The 19,891-nt window shown below is 30.6% G+C and overlaps 1 protein-coding gene across 1 annotated transcript in view; it reads left to right on the top strand.

Annotated features, from left to right (window-relative positions):
- Positions 1-368: 368 nt before the first annotated feature.
- LOC129918870 (MOB kinase activator-like 2) overlaps positions 369-19,891 on the top strand; it is a 232,666-nt gene continuing 213,143 nt past the window's right edge. Inside the window, exon 1 of the mRNA XM_055999616.1 lies at positions 369-917. Coding sequence (XP_055855591.1) covers positions 664-917 — 254 coding nt within the window. The 5' untranslated portion in view covers positions 369-663. The remainder of the gene's footprint in view (positions 918-19,891) is intronic.

Genomic DNA, 19,891 nt, shown 5'->3' with positions numbered 1-19,891 from the left:
CTTAATGCCATACATTTTCTTTGACAAAAAAAAAAATAAAAAAAAAAAGGGTTTCTCAGCCAAAGCAACCATAAAGTCAAACCTATTGCATCCCTTCAAGCATTTACCACTCACCGATCAATAGTTTCTTCCGCTATTTTTGCTTTTTTACCTACTTCCAATTCCAATCCTCAACTCAACTCAATGGTTGACAACTTAGTAACAGACACTATGAAGGTTTTTTTTTATTTTCTTATTTATCTTTTTTTTTTTTGTTTTCTGGTTTTCACTCGCACTCGCACAGTGGGTGGAGAAAAATACAAAATAAAAAATCCTTGACATTTTAATTTAATTAGTAGTAGCTCTATGCAGATTGCATTTTGCAAAATGAAAAAAAAAAAAAAAATAATGGTTTTGGGGTAAAAAAATTGCTAGCAAAAAACAGCCCTCTTAGTGTGTATTTCTCTGTGTAAAAGAATAGTTTCACATAGTTACAAAGCTTCGTTCCCTAGACAACCTCAATCGCATTATACACTCTCGATTTAAAAAATCCAGTTTAAAAAATAAGGTTTTAGAGTGGTTTACTGAAACAAAAAAATAAATCCAATCGGATTTATAAAAAAAAGGATTTCGTTTTCAAAAGACGCCGCGAACATTTAAAAACAAAAATCATTCTGATTAAAAATGATGTGGGCTCTGTCAAACCTAACTGGCAGTAATCGGGTCAGTCGGGCTATACTTGTGCGTTATTCTGCCGTTCCTTCTGATACAGACTCAAATCCACAAACTCCTGTTGCTTCGAATGCATCGACATCATCAACGTCGACATCGTCGACCAGCAGTCGATCAAGGAATATACCCGGAAGAGCGGTGCCTAGACATCCGCCACAAATAACATTGCCATTGGATGTTGAAGAAACTGTCACTTGTTTTTGCAGGTAACTTTTTACCTAAATTCCATAATCATCAGAGAATTAAAGGAAGGAAGAAATTGTATATGATTTTCATGCAAAATGTTAAATGTATAGAAAAATTAAAGGGTTTTTTGGTTGCCATATTTCAAAAATCCAACGAGATAGCGAAACATTTAATTTTATCGTTTTGTTTTTCATGTCACGATCTATAACTTGACTATCCTCAATATGAAAAGCCCCTTTTTCATGTTACCTAATGTGAAATCTAGATGGCGTGGAAAGCCATTTGCCCAGTATCAATAACTTATAAATGGGTTGGGGTCGAAATTCTGTATGTTGCAAAATTCTGTATTCAAAATACTGTATGCCAAAATACTGTATGTCAAAATTCTGTACGTGCAAAATGCTGTAGGAACAAAATTCTGAAAGTCAAAATTCTGTATAGCAAAATTCTGGTTGGTCAAAATACTGTATTTCAAAATTCTGTACATCAAAATTCTGTAAATCAAAATTCTGTAAAAATGCTGTAAAAAAATATCGTTTTGATAATGTAAAAAAGTGCGCGCGCACTTTTTTACATTATCAAAACGATATTTTTTACAGCATTTTTACAGAATTTTGATATACAGTATTTTGCCTTACAGAATTTTACAAAACAGAATTTTGCATGTCTGTATTTTGTTGATACAGTATTTTGACGTACAGAATTTTGTATTTACAGTATAATGACGTACAGAATTATGGTATTACAGTATTTTGACCCCACAGAATTTTGTCGTACAGAATTTTGACAAGCAGAATTATGACCCGCTCCCCTTATAAATGTAGGCCAAGAAGAACCAGAATAACTTCATTGGCCACTTTTTGCGAATGTACAAGAGTAAAAATATTTGTTTCTCTCATTTGAAAAAGAGTATATACAAATTGTTTTTTAAACCAAAAACTAAGTTTTCTGCATCATTTTTGTAAGTTATCCATTCCGGAAAACCATCAAAAAATAAGTATGAAAATTTTCACTTTTGTACTTTTTCACTTTGTAACTCAATAAAAAAGGGCCAATATTTTTTTTTTATTTCAGCGCTCGAAAACAAATATGAATTTCAACAAAATTGCTTGCAACAAAAACGTTACGTTAGCTAACCAAGCACTTGCGACCACTTTCTAAAGTTGGGTCTAATCATGCTACGGGTTAGATTTCTTTCGAAGTACTTCGACACGTAAAAAAAGTTGCAAAGTCCAAAACAGTGTTGCCACTTCCAAAAAAAATTTTCGCAGTAGATCCATAAAAAAAATACAGTAGATTAAAAAAATTGGCAGTAGATTTTTTATTTAACAAGCAAAATACCCGTATGTTAACTAACAGTCAAAATACCTTTCTTATTACAGCCAAACTCATGTACAGAATTTAAATTAAGCATTTGTACTTCCTTTTAGATTTTTTTTCACGGATCCAGGCTCTATCTGTTGGGCCAAAAACACTTAAAACAGTGTTGATCTTGATGTTTTGCAGCTTTTATTCTTTTATAGAGCTGGTTTTGAGTTAAGAGCTGATTTTGTACATTTCAATACTATTTATTACAAAGAAGTTGGTTTATTATTTTCTTAAAACACTTGGAATTTGATTTGAAGAATTGCAGTAGATTTGATTAAGTGGCAGTAGATTTATTTTTTGCAAGAAATGCAATAGATCTACTGCAATTGCAGCAAAGTGGCATGTCGATATGGCAGTGTTTTAAAGGAAAAGCATAGAATAGATTTTCAATGAGATTCAAATCAGGAGTCGTGTCGGCTAATCCAGAACCTGAATCCTATTTACCTGAAATCATTCTTAAACCCTTTTGATTGGGCTATGTCTTTCTAAAATAATCACGGTTATGGCATTTCTCTTTGAATGTTGCCTAGCATTAGATTTTCTAAGATTGGTACCCACGTACAGATTTTGGTCTTTTAGATTAAAACATCGTATTTGACATACGCGTGCCGCACAATGGGGCAGAATATGTCGATTAGTGATATTAATTACTTCTACTAAAAATAAAATATTTTTTTTTCACTCTATTTGGTTTTGTAACTGTTATCCGTATTATTGAATTTTTAAACTATATTTTTGAAGTATTTTTTATTGTTTAAAAATTGTTGTTTTCAATAAAAGTTTTTTTTTTTAATAAAATTTCAAAAGTCAAAACTTAGAATAAAAATTGTTTAATTTGATTTGACCTAATGGTGTCATCAATTTTTATAAAAAAAACTATAGATGTCATGAGAGCAAAAGCCCAACTATAATAGACTTAACAAAACTTAAGACCAAGTTTGGCTATAAATTGGTTTGGCTATATATAGCTTATAGCCGGTCCGGTCTCTGGCTCCTTCAAATTCTGATTTCCGATTTATCAAAATTTGGCTCCTTAGGCTTTCAATTTGGCGATTTTTGGCTCCATCAAAATTAAAAACTTTCATAACAAAAGTACTTGATTATTGTGATCACGCCTTAAAAGTCTTCGAAGTAGAACTAAACTTCTTCGAAGTAGAATCTGACACGTCTTGCTGAAAAGCGCAATTGTGAATGTACCTTCTTCCATTTTCATTCATATATGAGGCGTTCAGAATTATAATGGGTGAAGTCCACTTCTCTTTAGGTTGGATATTTTAAGGTCTTTAAAATTAAGGGTTTAGTTTTATCGATCTGTGAAACATTTATTTCAAAAGTTCCTTCAGTTTCTGAGAAAAAGCCTCTTAAAGTTCAGAAGAATGCACAAATTTCAAATAATTTTTTGTTTATGTTATCATATATCTAAGTTAATTTGATGTTGGAAAAAAATGATTAAAAAAATTGTACAAAATACATTAATATGAGTTTTTATGAACAATTTTTGAAATTGGCGATTTTTGGCTCCAAGATTTCTAAAATTCGGCTCCTTGCCTCTAAAATTCTCTGGCAACACTGTAAGACAGCTGTAGCGAACGAGCAAACACACAGTCTTATTTATGTCACATACCATAATAGGTGTTCTATTCAGTTTCGTTAACTTCCGCCATTGCAACGGGCCGAACTTTCGTAGTAAATGTCAAATTTGATACAAATTTCGAACTCTACGCCGGTTTACATTTTGTTGTCTCTTTTAAATTATTTCTGATCCTTAGTTGTGTTCAACGAGGATTTTTCTAGATCAGAACAGGATAGGACAGCACAGTTTCGTGAGAAACGTCAGAACAAGTTAGAACAGTCATTTAAACGTCAGTTGTCAAAAAAAAAAAAACAAATTGTAAATTATGTGAATTTTTCGTTTATCGTTTCTCGTTTATTTTTTTCTATTTTTTTTGTTTTTTTTTCTGCGAAAAATATAATTACAAATTGTTTTTAGTTGTAAAAATCACGGGCACACGAGAAATATTCACACAATTAAATCAAAACAAAAAATTACAGCTTTGCTTTTGACAATTCTCACGAATCTGTTAAACGCGGCTAGTAACAAAAATTTAGAAAACAAATTTAAATCGAAGTGACATTTGTGTTTGACATTTATTTAAGTTACCAGAATCCATTATATGTACTTTTTGTTTTAACGAAATCTTCTGGAATCGAAAGTTTGTTGCTAAATTTACAACTTTTCCGCATTTACGGCATTAGATGAATAATCCTTATTTCGAGTATCGACTTAGACTGTCTTAATCAACGATTGGCGATATGTATACATTTTTCCTATTGCTATGTTTGCTTTTCTAAAAAAAAAAAAGGTTTCGACTAACTTCAGTGGTCAATATTTTAAACTAAACTTACATTTCTTGTAATATAAAAAATCGAACTACCTTACCTTCTTACCTTAAGTGTGAACTATAAAAGACACAGTTTCGCAGTCAATATTAAAGTTAAGAGATCAAAAAGCGGTCCAAAACTTAACATAAGAAATGTCACCACTTAACTGGAACTTATTCGACTTAAAAAGAAGTCCTTTATAAAAAATTACTAAAACCCTCTTAATAACCAAATACATCGAAAATGTTAAAGCAATCTTTTGAAAGCGAACGTAATATTTTTTATTTTTTTTCGTCGCATCACCTGGAAGTTTTTCCCTTTTATTTAAAAAAGAAAACTCTATAAAAAATTCAAAAGCTCCCATATCCCTTTTTTTTTATGATAACAAAGCATGTCATTCCGAGAAAATAAAAAAAAAAGTAAATTCCAATATAATTTCGTTATTTCTTTCACTATAACTTTTAACAATTTTCCACTTGATTACCCACAAGAACTGAACAAATTCACATGTCCCAATCTCTAAATTCAGAATTTCAAATTAAAATTGTGGACTTTCAAAAAACTGATTTTGGTCCAATAAATCGGAGAAAAACGAAAAACTTTCAACATTGTCGTCGGTCTTTCGTTAAATTCGGCTTAGTTAAAAAAAAAATAGGCCTGATTTATGAGAATCCATTCATCTGAAACGTGATGAGAAATCTTTATATTTCGAACCATATCGACGCAATTTGAATATAATATCTCACTTTTTTTTCTCTCTCTTGTCACTATATTTGTATACAATGTTATAACTTTTTTTTTGTCATTTTTGGTTTGGTATAGATCCTGGAAAATTCCACTTGATAGCTGGTGGAATTGTAAATATTCTCACATCAATGACAACCTCTAGAATACCCATAAGTGTACCTTGGTCGTTGTCTTCGTCGACGTCGTCGTTATTATAAATCCATTCGTTCTTAACCATCATCACCACCCTTGCAATATACCACCCACTTTTTTCTCCTTATTTTGAGAAACTTCATTGCCCCTCTCATTTTACTTTTTTTTTTTTCGTTCAGAGGGGGTTGGCAATTTATTATCTTGATTTCAATGTCGTCAGATGACGTCAACAAGAAATCCACACTCGCTCGTAATGTAAAGAAGAAGACGACGACAACGACTAGAACGTAAAAAAAAGAAAGCTCTCTTTAAGTATCTTTAAGATACTTTCCAAGGAAGTCAAGCAAGTGATGCAACATTATCGTCATCTGTTTGTGTACCTATGCTAAGATCTCTGGAGGATTATTATTTTTTTTTTTGCTTTAGTTTTTTTTTTTTGTGTAAGTTTATTCCGAGAAAAAGTTCCGTTCCGTAGAATGATTGATTAAAGAGTAAGGGCAACAACTTTACGCTTGACAAATTTACTCTCCCTTATCTCTTATTTGGCGATGATACAAAAATAATGGTTGCCTTTGTAACTTAATTTCAAAACATAATTTCATAGAAGAAAATATACTTGAAATTTAATTTTTTGCTAACTTAATTGAATTTAATAGATACAAAAGTTTAACAACTGAACGAAACAATTTTTGCAAGTTAAGGTCAACACTTAAGTTTAAGGTTGGTAAGGCAGTGTATATTTGTACCTACATAGGAAGTATCACGTAAGTTTCCAATATTGAGCACTTAAGTGCCACTATCTGTGTAAACTGTGCACTACTTTACCATTCGTGTATAAATGTATTAACTGTTATAATGACCCTTAGTCTAAGAAATAAGACATCGCCCATTTCTGACATTTATTGTGATATTTTTTAATAAGTTTTCGTTAAGTTATCATCAAGCCATGTTTTCGTTTAACTACTCGTACGTTTTCATTTACGTTTGAGAGCTATCTGTCCAAAATGAATTCGATAAAAGAATTTTATTATTGTTTTTTTCGTTAAGTTCTTTTTCACTATTTTCCAGCTTATTGCATTTTTGATGAAAAGAAACAAATATTGTTAACTTAAGTTATACTTTCGGTTTTTAAAATGTACTGTAGTATGTTTCGTCAAGTTTGTAGTATGTTTCGTCAAGTTTCTATTCGTTTGTGGCATATTGTTAAATTTGATGCAGAAGCTTTTTTGTTAAGCTAAGTGCAACCTCTAGGATCAGTTCCAAAGGTCAATACTGGTACCTACATTACCGTCGACTAGATTAAGTGCTCACTGTGAAGTTGATAGTTTTTAATAAGATTTCGCTAAGTTAAGCCTCACGTTATTTTACGTTTTTTCGTTAAATAACTTGTTAGCCAGGGCTCAGATTTGGCCTTCATATAATTAAATATAGTCACACTACCTTAGCATATTTTCAGTTTTAACTTTAAAAAGTAATATTCTTAAAAAAATGATAGATCTTAAAAGAAATTTTTCGTCAAGTTTAAAATATAGTTTCTTTTAATTTATACGCCGCAATTTCTTTCGTCCAAACCAAGCAACACCCAAAGAAAATCATAATTAGGAGAAATAAATTGAAATAACGATTTCCTCAAAGTCTTTAAATGATACCACGCGTGTGAATAAATTTGAAACCTTGTTTCGTTAAGTTTTGACACCTAAATGCATTTAATTTGTATAGTCCCGCTAGGCATGAAGTTAAGTTTTTATTTATTTTTATCTAACTGCATTTGAAATGATAGATTTGCAGTAAAAATAAACGATCTTAGTTGTTTCTTCAAGTTTTCGTTCACTTTTGACAGCTCAATGCATAAACTTTTTGCTTTTCGCAATTAATTCTTTGATTAAAAAAATAAATGTTAAAAGTGATGTTATGATATTTCATTTCAGTGTAGGTTAGGATAAATTGCCAATAAACTCGCTAGGCCTTTAAAGAAACTTTCGTTAAATAATAAGTAGGTATCTTCTGTTTCTCTTTTAGGATAACTTTTAAATATTTTGAAGCGGCAACCCTAGTGTGAATTTCTCAAGAACGAAGTGGATGCTTCTGAGGCGATAATTTTTCTTTTCGTTTCCATTCTTTCTTCTGTCGTTTTCGTTAATTTTTCTTCGATGCAATTGATTTTCCTCAATGCCTTCCAATGACTTGAAAATTTAATTTTTTTTTTCGTTTATGTGAATCGAATTGAATATCACACAAAAACAATGCACATTAACACCCAATGATTTTGTGTGTTTTAATTAACGTATAGCTGTATCCTATCCATTTTCAAAATATAATTGAAAATCAATTTGGAAAACGTGTCCGAAAGTGATGCGGGATTGGTTGATGAATGCTTTTGTTTTCAAAATAAATACACACACACATTACCTGCATACATGATAAACGTGCAATAATTATATTTAACGCAACAGCAAACTAACCAGGTGCTTAAGCATTCATAACAGTGTGGTTGGCCACAACTTCCTCACACACATATAAACACAAACACACCCACCTCTCTTGGATATACTGTTCATAACAAAACACCCCCCACGCCCACTATTAACAGGGAAATGTGTCCTGCTAAATCAATAAATCAATTAAAGTTTAATTAATTACGTTCGATTGTTAAAGCAGCTATGACACTGAGAGTGCAAAGTACATTGCTGTTGCAGTCACCTTTGAAAAATAGATTATACAGTGGGGTAGAATAGTTCAAAAAATGGATAAAATATACATATTTTTATTTTCATCACATATACCGATTATACTTCTACGGAAAAAAAAATTAAAGAAACGTAAAGTTACAATAAATGTCAAAGGAGGATAACGTAGTGCACATTTTCACTTAGAAAATGACAGTTAAACTTTGTAAATCGAATCCTTACTTACTTGACTTTTCAATTGCACAGAAAGCTGCAAAAAAAAAATAGAATCATAAAATGCATTTGCTGTATAAAACATAAATATATTGATGTAAAAGTTGTTTTAGGTCGATATGGTAGTTTTAGGGTGTATAAACTCTTTAGAGTCAATGTCATTGGCGCGTATCTCAGACTTAACTGCTCAGTATTGGAAACTAGCCAATTTGACAGTAAACACGAGTAAATGAAAGTATGGCATGGCAGTGCAAATTTGTATATTTTTGCGAAGTGCCACTCTAGTTCCCAATATTGGCTACTTACGTTTACAATAAAACTGTCTGTTTCAATGTTAAATTGACACTGCCTTACCATTCCTTCAAATCGATGAATAGATGCAAAAAAACTAAAACAAATTAAAAAAATACTGAAACTGCTAAATATGGCTGAATTCATAAACGCTTCACTGCTTTTTTTCAGAACATTTTGTAGGGAAAGGAAACACTACGTCAACTACAAAGCATCACGTTTGCCCCAGAAATATTTTTAATGCAAAAGCATGATGCATTAATGAACTCAGCCGAATTGAGTCTAAGTTTGCGCTGCAGCAGAAATAGTAAAGAAATTTATTAAGTTGAATTCCCAGACGTCAAAAAAGGTTTGTCAATAGTTTTGTAGTGTCCCACTGCTTTACCTTCATCTCATCACGATCAGATCCTTGCAACAGATCTGTTTGCGAATTTAGGAATTCAGTCGAAAGCCCTTTAAAATGAAAACTTATGCGCTGCAATAGGAATGATAAGGTAGTTTGAGGACGATTAGCAGTTATTTTCATGGTAAGGTTTGAGACCAAAAATTGTTACCTTTCAAATATAAAAAAACGGGATTAAAATTCTCTCAGAGAAAGAAAAATGGTTCAAAAGTACGAAAAAAAGAAAACTGCAAAAAAAAAACATTGTTATTTAATTTCAAAAGATTAAATTCAGTAAACTTGAGAAAACATTATAAAACTATTAAATACCAACAGTTTTACTAAAAATGATCAATATTTTCCATCAAGCAACAAATTTCCAACTGTTTGTAAGCAAATTATTTCTTATTTGTTGTTGTAATTTGGTTTTTGACAGAACTCATATTTTGTCTGAAGAAATTTTTTGGGCTGAAAATCGCTAGAAGGGGCAGTTGTTTATTCTCTTGCGAGCTCGCTCTTTTGTCAACAACTTCACAGTTTGAGAGTATCCAAATAGGAATTAGTTTGAAAATGTTGAAGAAAGTAGAAATATTTCAGTTTTAGACAGTAACCAAACAGATCTAGTATTTATTGACTAATTTATGTCAGAACCAAAAGTGACAAACGTCACACGGATCATTATTTTCATATTCATATAAATTGATCTATGAACACACCCATTTTAATTATTTGACGTTTAGGTATGTTTGGTTGCAATTTCAATCAACACAAAAGGAACTGCTTAAAAAAGAATAAAGTTCAAAGTTTAGAATCATTTCCGACTTTTTCATATCGAATGCTCTACTGTATGACCGACAAGGCGGCGCGTTGATACTTTGTGTGTCAGACAACATTTATTGCAAAAAGTTCATGGCCCGAGCAAATGCTTTTTTTTAATGTTTTGAGTAAATTTTTATTAATGAATCGGTTTGTTTATGGTGAAATTAATATCATGTAGTCACGCTGTGTTTATATTAGAAGGACAGTGTAGGTACTGTTTTATTAGGTGTAACAATGCATGTTTTTGAAGTGAAAACTTCTTTAGTATCGTAGTGATTTGAAACAAGATGAAACACAAACGCGACACGACTTCAACTTGCTATAACTTTTTTGTTTTAATAGATAGATGAATGAAATTTGCACTTTAGATAGGTAATTAAATAAATTATAATTGTACAAAATTTCAAATAATTTCATATTTAAAATTCGGAGATAACGGTAAAAAGATGTTCTTTTCCAACACACGTTATATCTTTTGATCTAGTGCACATACACATTTGATTTAACTTTAATACGCATGCTGATAACATAACCTTTTATTTAATATATAACACATAACGTAACGTGCTCTACAAGTTACACAATCTTAAATTGAAAAAAAAAATTAAAAATACCATAAAACACCTGTGGAGATCTGTTGGCGATGACCAGCTACCAGTGTAGGAAGTACCGTAATCTCAGTCTGGAAATTCGAAATGGTTGACTTTAAAAAATTCTAACTTCTCTTGTAGACATCTTTGAAATAAGATTTATGCATCATTATACAAGGTGAAACAATAAGCTTTCACATGGTATAAAGTTTTTTATAGGTTGTCAAACAAAAAAATTGATTTAATAGCATGAGAACATAAAAATACATTTTTTTTTTGCTTTTTGGATGAAATTTCATCGACTTCAAAAAATGTTAGCTCTTTTTGTAGATGTCTCATAGACCTGATCGATATATATATATTTTGAGCTTGGACAATAAGCTTTCAGATGATATAAAATTTATATAGGTTGTCATATAAAAAACATGGATTTGAAGGTGATAGAATAAAAATAGGTAGATTTTTTCTATTTTTTTTTTTTTTTTTTGCAAGAAAAATTATTTTTTAAGGTTTCACTTCTACCACGTGTGAATTGCACACATGATTTTTTTTTTTAAGTTAGGAAGTGAAAAGTCTCTTTTAAGTAAACCTTCACCAAAAAAAGCTTTTAAGCTTTCAATAAATAATTTATGTTTATTTGCATGTATATAAGATTCACTCTGAAATAGTTTTTAAGCCTTTTTCATGTTAAGGTTGAGATGGTTTTTTTGTTTTTTTTTTTGTTATAGAGTTAAAGGAAATATAGCAACATCTGTATATTACATTGCGACACATTTTTCTTATGTAACATTTTTTTGCGTTTGGGTTTTACATTATTTCAATTTCAAATATTTTACCACGCACCTGTTTCGTTGGTTGATGGTGAACTCATAATGATTATGAATACTGTTTTACATATAAACAATGCTTACATCTTGAAGAGAAAAAAACAAAAACATGACAAGAAAAAAATTGAAAAAAAAAGAAACAATTGGAAAAAGTTAATGGAAATAATAATAATCGCGTATAACAGAGCATGTTATTGTTTTTCTTTTTTTTTATTTCAGTTTTTATTTATTTATGGATGTTGTGTTGCAAAAATTCATTTTCATCATTGTAAGTGAAATTTTCACTTTATATACGTTCCGCCGTCTTTGTTATTGTTTTTTTTTTTATCTTATTTGGGAGAGAGATGCAAGTAAAGTTAAGAGTTATGTTACAAAGTTATGGCAATGAGATAATAATACATTTTATGTAATACGAATGTTAACCTTTAAGAAATTGTCCAATTAGTTGGTAACTGTAGTTATTTCTTCCACCTTTAGTTTATCTAACCGTGAATATTGTCTAATCTAGAAAAGTTTTACTAATGTTTCTTGCTGATATTGTATCAATAAAATTAAATTTAATGAGATGGTAAGGTAGTTCATATAGTTGTTTACATGGAAAGTGCCACTTTAGCCTTTGATATTACATAAACATACTTAATTGCTTGTTATGGTAAGGCAGTGTGCAGTTTGGCATATAAATAAATGCCATTATTTCCACTTAAAAATGTACACTGCATTACCGTCTCTGAAGATAAGTGCTTATTGCGTTACAAGGCCCTAAGTTAAGAAATGGTAAGGTAGTGCATATTCTTACATAAAAAGTTCAAGTAAGTTCCCAATATTTGACAGTTAAGTGCTTCTCAATGAAGTACACCTAAAAAAAATGGTACGGCAGTGTAACTTTAGGTATAAATTGACTACATTGGTCTGCAAAATTTATTTTTTTTTCTCTCTCTCTCTCTCTTTCAAATAATTTTTTGAAATTATGAAAGATTTGACTTTCCTGAATCCAAATCTTTTTTCAGAAAAATTCTAGCACGTGAATACAATTTTATTTTAATGATTTTTGAAAAATATGAGTAGTTTGTAGAAAATAAACCTTTTAGATTCGGTTGATCTACTAAACTTACTTAAATTTAGATATCTCGGAGTTCGGAGAAGAAAAGAGATATTGAGAAGATTAAAACTGAATTTGAAAAAAAAAACAAATAATAAATTTAGTTGAAAAAGATTACCTTATCCAAAAGTATTGCTTCGAAAACAGCAAAAAATGGGTTTTTGAGATTTTCGAACGGGAATATCTATAAAATGTGACGTGCTAGACCAATTCTGATTTATTCTGACTTCGTATTCGGAAACAGCATACAAAAATCCTTTAGAACAGTATAGTTTTATTAATAGTAGGATTTCCTTGCAGACCAGTGCTATTTATAGTACCTAAGTAAATATAAGTAATCTTATCACCAAACATTTTAAGTGGGAAATTGTCTTAGACAGGTCAGTGCGAAATGTCCGAGGACCTGTACTTAATTATAGAAAAGTGCTATTAATGAAATTTTAGTATGTTATAGTTCAGAACCACCTGATAAAAGGTCTGTTTGTGTAGTTCGACTAATGGGTTAAAACATGAAAAACCATTTGAAGTAAAAAAGGGGCGATTCTGTATTTAACGATTTAGAGAAGTGACCTTGTATGTTCCCCCATAACTTCCTAACTGCTTATCATAATTTTCTGAATAAGGTATCGTAAGAAGCGTCTTGCTTTTTCAATGGTCATAGGCTATGTAAAATTGTCTCCTTTGGTGCCATCTAGAACCCCAAGAGAATACAGAGTATTTTACTCAATGAAATCAAGCAGTTTTTTTGTTAGCTCTTGCAATCTAATTCTCTCTCAAAATTGGTGTTCCTCAGGGTTCAATCATAGGTCCACTTCTTTTTAGGTTATTTTAATAACTACCCTCAGTTCTTATCGTATTGGAATGGTGGGAGGATGCAACAGTCCAAATAAATAAAGATCTAAGAAGTACAGTTCACTGGTCACAAGAAAATAATGTGAAACTGTGTTACTAAAAAGTTAAAGGCGAAGATTTAGATAGTAAACTATTTTTGCTATGTCATCCATATTTAATAGATGTTTATAAAATAATTTATAAATGTTTATAAAATAAAAAACAAAATTTTTGTATTTCCGCATGACTTATTTATTTGAACTTGTTATATTTTATCTTTTGACACCACACCCTTTCAAATATTTCATATTACTATTTCTATTTTTTTTTGGAGGGTTATAAAAAAAAAACTAGAAAAGTCATTTAACCCCAACAGGACTTCCATTGACTGCTAAAATAAAAATGCAGAACAAGCATCACACAGCTATAAATATTACTCCTTGTCAGGCCAACAACGTTCAAAGTTAACCTCCTGCAGCTAGAAGGGTTTTTAGATTTCATATTCAATAATAAATACTCCCACAAAAAAAAAAAAAAAACTACGACTATTACCGTATACAGCTCACATACAGGATCTCTAAGCAAAAAAAACCATAAAAATCCACACAAGCCACAAGAACAAAATAAAGAGATTCAATTGCTGCTGACCTACAAATAGCTCCATCTATCATCGAGGCTTTTTTTTTTCTCCCGTCCATAGTCTCTGTATATATGGTTTTTCTTGATGGTATAACTAAACTACTGACTGAAATATTCACGCTTGGGGTAGGTATTTGTTGTACAGATACAAGGCTCGTCGTTAGAAAAAGATGTGGTGGAGTGTATCCTATGATGATGAGTCATTTATACCAAAACTAAAACTCATTGACAAACACTACTATCATCCCAACAATACATTGCGAATTATTTTTTTTTTTGTTGTGCATGTGCAGATGATACTTTAGTATCACTTTTTTTCTGCTTGTGTGCTTAGAGGTTTTTATATCTTTTTTTTTTACGATGTGTGCGTGTGTCGCCAGCTTGACAGGGTTTTATCTATTTCTGCTAAAAAAAAAACAACTAACAAACCCTTGGTCGATTTCTATTCCAACACTAAAACGAATATATTTCCAGTGCTAAGCCACAATTTAATGGACTTTGATGTTGATTTATGCGGTTGCAATAAGCTGTTGGGTATATAACATCATCCAAGACCGCTTGTTGATATTACCGACAAGTAAAAAATAGTTTGAGGGTACAAAATGATTTTTATCCCTTAATTTATTTGATTTGTTCAATTTGCTTTGCGCTTTCAAATAAATTTCTTCTATTTCAAATTTAAAGGAAATTTGTGTGAAAAATATACGCTGCCTTACCGACCATCGATTCAAATGACACTTGAACTGCCATACTCAAATATTTACTTTGAAGTTCGTTTAAAATCTATCAAAGAGATCTATTACAAAAAATTGATATTATCTTGTCGATAAGGTAGTGCTGTATGAAATACAAACAAAGTATATCAACTCTATTCTACTATCCACTTGAATCATAGATTTCCGCACATTCCATTCCTTTGTCAACCTATTTTGCTATCCATCGAACCTGTTAAGAATAAAGGAAGTGACACTTAGGTATGAGAGCACTGCCTTACCTCATACCTCGACTAATTTTTAACTTTGAAACTTGCTCTAGATAGATCTCAAAATGATCTTTTGTAAAAAAAAACTTGGTGAGTTTTAGGTAAGGTAGTGGATTTACGGAAAAGTCATCGAAAACAATTTGTAAAATTACAATTTTTCGAACACAATTCATCGAAAAAAATAATTCAGCGAATAACAATTCCTCGAATGGCAATTTTTCGAATGCCAATTCGTCGAATAGCATTTTGTCGAAAACAATTCATTTAAATGACAATTCATCGAATGGCAATTTATCGAAAACAATTCTTTGAAAAACAATACTTCGAAAACAATTTAACGAAAAATCAAGGGGCACGGTAGTGCCCAGCCAAGTTCTCTAGCAACTTTGGCACTACACCCTTATTTACAGGAAACAACTCAGGCCATTTTCGACCCCCCTCTAACTTCCACACCAAAGATGCTAGAAATTTCAAACTCGCTACATTTATTGAGCTTGTCAAAACCAAACTCTTCACAAAATTTCAGCCTTTTACGATGAGTAGTTTCTGAGATATAGGGCTTCAAAAATCGCAAAAACCGTAACTGACTGACTGACTGACTGACTGACTGACTGACTGACTGACTGACTGACTGACTGATTGACTCACTCACTCACTGACAGATCATCAAAATTATGGAGAACTTCCCGTTAACGTAGAAACTTGAAATTTTACACGGTGATAGGGACTGTGGTGTATACAAAGGGAAAAATCGAAAATTTGAGATTTTCAATTCAGGGGGCGTGGCATCCGCCCATTTCCGCTGAATTATCATCAAATATTATAGAGCACTTCTGATTATCGTAGAATCTTGAAATTTGGTAAAATGGTAGAGATGGTAGTTTATACAAAGGAAAAAATTTAAAGTTAGAGAAGTTCAGCCAGGGGGCGTGGCAACCGCCCATTTTCACTGAATGTTCATCAAATATAGATATTTTCAATTCTACAGCCATACCTTGCAAAAAGTAGTGAAATCACAACAAAAACATTACTGTTAAAAAAGGAGCCAAGTTCTCCTATGTTGAAATTATGCTGGCACAAAAAGTACTGAGATGTAAAAGTGTACCAAGTTCTAAAGTTTTGGTTCAAATTCGTATCAATAAAATTTTGATTGTTTACTTGGCAATTTTTTGAAATAACTTTAAAAATCGGTAATTAAAAGAAAAATTGTCAAGAGAACAATCAAAATTTTATTGATACGAATTTGAACCAAAACTTTAGAACTTGGTACACTTTTACATCTCAGTACTTTTTGTGCCAGCATAATTTCAACATAGGAGAACTTGGCTCCTTTTTTAACAGTAATGTTTTTGTTGTGATAATTGATGACGTAAAATACAGCCAAATGAAATAAGTCCAAATACCAATTTCTCAGTTTGGGTTTATTTCGTTTTAGAAAACGAAATAATACCAAAATTCGCGGAATCGAAAAATTCGCCCGAATTTTTCGATTCCCCAAATTGACCCCTCCGTAATGCGTAGGATTTTAGTTTGCTGAGCTCGAATTCGAAGTAAAAAAAATTCTAGCACATCACGTTTCTAAAATAATCCAGTTAGAAAATCGAAAATGCAGCTTTTTCCCAAGTTTTCGAGGATATTTCTTAGCGTTTGGTTATTTGTTATAAATAAATTTGTAACGGTTTCTTAAAGAACTAAATCTTGTCTTTCTAGATCCGTTTAAATCTTTTAAATATCTCTTTTCTTCTTTGAGAAATCTTAAGTTGAAATCAACGTGTTTGGTATATCTCATGTTTATTTGCTTTTAATAGCAAATCTCGAAAAGTTCTTTGCCAATCGCTTTCAAATTTTGACACAACGTTTCACAAAAAACCTATAAAAAAGTATATCTTGGTGTCTGTAACAAAAACCTTGTTGACCAGTGTTATTGTTCATTTCATTTTTATTTTTTTAAAGATGAATTTCGATTAATTTTACGCAAATTTTTCGAATGAAAATTTTTCGAATAACAATTCCTCGAATGACAATTCGTCGAAAACAATTCATCGAATAAATTATTAAAAATCTACGGTTGTCATCACAATAACGTTCTATATCTTTTTGTCAAGGTATTAACTTTTACTTTACTTTTATTTTGCATTTAAATAAAACTGTTTCAATGAATCTTTTTTCCAAAGATTTTTTTTTTCAAACTCAAAATAAAAAGAAAAATGAAAACAAAAATTTCAAACTAATTTTTTTCAAAATTGTATGTAATTAAATGAAACAAAGAAGAACCGATGCTTAAATGTATTGTCGGTATTCGAGAAAAAAAAAAAAAAAACAAAACAAAACAAATTTTTTCTAAGAAAACCTTAAATTATTTGTTTTAATGTGGTTGATTTAGTGTTCATATCCTTTTTTTTTTTTTTGAGATTTTCCATTTTCCGCAAATTCTTCGAATGAAAATTCTTCGAAAACATTTCATCGAATAAATTATTAAAAATCATAGGTTGCCAACACAATGATGTATCATATCTTTTTGTAAAGCTAGGAACCTTTACTTTTAGTTATTATTTTAGAAAAAAATATTTTTTTTTCTTTCAGTTTATTTTATTCAATTGTATAATAAAGGGTAAAAATTTTTTATACAAATCAATGCTCTCATTGCTTTTAAGTCAAAAACAAAAAACCGCATGTTCAAAAGTATCTTAGTTTTCTAGATTTAAGGAAAAATGTATATTTTCTCAAATCAAATGGAAAAAAGGTCAATGTAACACGATGCTGATCAGGACGTCTTCTTTTTTTTTAAATTAACGCGAAAAGTCAAAATGGATTCATGAAAAATGGCTCTCACGATAAAAATCGAGAAAACGTTTTGTGGTCCCTGAGGACCTTAGCTGTCCTGAAATCTATGTAATGTGGGATATTTTTCGGTTATACGTAACATTATAACTCTTACATTTCAAAAATAGTCCTGAAATACTCAGAACGTAATAAAAATAACTTAAAAAAAAATAAAAATGAAAAAAAAAAAAAAATACAAAACTCTAAAAATGGCAAAAAAAACATTAAAAAAACAGCAAAAATGAACAAAAAACCTCAAAAAAGGAGCCAAAATACCACTTCGTTCTTGGGGTTGATTCTGAGTTACACTAAGTGTGATTAGAACTCACAAATCTGTTTATTAAATAACCATTATACAAATTTTTCCTTAAGAACAAATAAAACAAATACCTATAAAAGTGCCTATCTTTTTTCCCATTTTTGAAATACTAGAATAGTTTTTTGCATCTATTTTTAAGGATTTGACTAAGAACTAAATAGAACATTCAATTTTGAAAAAAAAACTTGTACCTTGTAATTCAAATTTAAAAAAAAAATTTAACTTAAATACAAAAAATTATTTTTTTTTTTAAATTTTGACTTTGAAATTAAATTTCTCAAAAACTATTTACTCAATCAACTTCAAATAATCATCCAATTCAAGGAGTATATTATAGCTTTCCAAAAAGGTATAGGACATTATAATGTGCTTTTGTTTAAATTTTTTTCCCAAATGCCCTCCAGCGTGTATATATGTAAAATGCCTGTAACTCAATCAGGTACGATTTTGAAATTTACAAATTTGCAATCCTGAGATCATTTCGAACAAATCTGCATCATTACTTTTGGGATCCATTTTTACAAAACCTGTCGCGTTTTCAAGACCACCGTGTACCACTTGTATTTTACGATGTTAGTTATTTTAACAAAGAATAGGAACAAATCTACATAATATCAAGGCATAATGAACTATATTACCCACATTACCAGCCAAAACAGGAGAAACGCTTTTCAGAAAGTTGCTTGAAAAAGAATTCTAAGCAAAGATCTTCTAGGACATTTGAAAAATCTCTGCCACTCTATCTGGAGTCCAACACGGAAAAAGAACATCATGGAACTTTCCTCGAGGATACTTTCCCTCTTTCTCCGAGAGGTCATAGAGGTGCAGATATTTCATATAATTTTACAATTCTGTATTATTTTTTACAATAAACGGGTACTTCTTATAAAAACTGGCCTTGGGATTTTTTTTCACAGTCAACGCTTAAAAAAAAAAATGGTAAGGCAGTGCATTTTTCAGTAAAGGAAGTGTAACTCAAGTTGGTGACAATCACTGAATAATATTTCAAGGAATCCATAAATACTTTTTAGAACTTTGTTAGGATGAATTGAATTTACCTTACCGACAGGAAAAAATGTATCAAAAGTTCCTTTGTTTCTTTATTTACTATTTAAATAGCGTATATTCCCCTAAATCTATTGACTGATATCCTTATCTACATATCTTTGTCACATAAAAAAATAAATACAAAAAAAAAAAAAAACAAATTTCAACAGGAAGCAACCAAAGACTCGCCTACATCCGAGGTAATTATTTATTTTCTTTCTTTTTCTTGTTATCTTTCTTCCTAAATTCGTCCCCCCTTGCAATTTAAACAGGTTGTCACCTGGGGTAAGTCAAAATGACAAAGTAGAACTTTTTAGGTCAATTTAGAGAGATCCTAGAAGCCAAAACAGGATGAAAGAGATAAAAAGAAATAATTAGGGGAAGTCCTTTAAGTTATTTAAAACATATTCAATGTTTGTTTAACATTTTTTTTTTCCTTCAAACTATGAGAAAAAAAAACACAAAATGAATCAACAGGGGTCTTAGAGGCTTAATGTTATACAAAGAACAACACGCGTATTTATTTAGGGGACAAGGTGCAAAAAGGTAAAAAAAAAAATAAGCTAAACGAAATAAAACCTTCGCACACTTATAGACGAGAGAAAAAAAAAAGATTTTTTCTCAAATTACTATTTAAAGGATTTTCGTTGTTTTGTGGTTATTTATTCATGAATGTGAAATGTAGTCGTAGTCGTGGTTAAAAAAGGACTAAAGGCAAAACGGAATTTTCATGGCTTTTTTTTTTAAATACATAATTATAATTTTTTCTCTTGTATTCATTTCAGGTCTTTTTTTGCATTTTTTTTTTTACCGACA

Source organism: Episyrphus balteatus, chromosome 4 (genome assembly GCF_945859705.1).
Source record: "Episyrphus balteatus chromosome 4, idEpiBalt1.1, whole genome shotgun sequence".
Classification (NCBI taxonomy): Eukaryota; Metazoa; Arthropoda; class Insecta; order Diptera; family Syrphidae; genus Episyrphus; species Episyrphus balteatus.
Note: the sequence above shows the minus strand (reverse complement) of the source record. Positions and strands in the feature narration are given on the sequence as shown.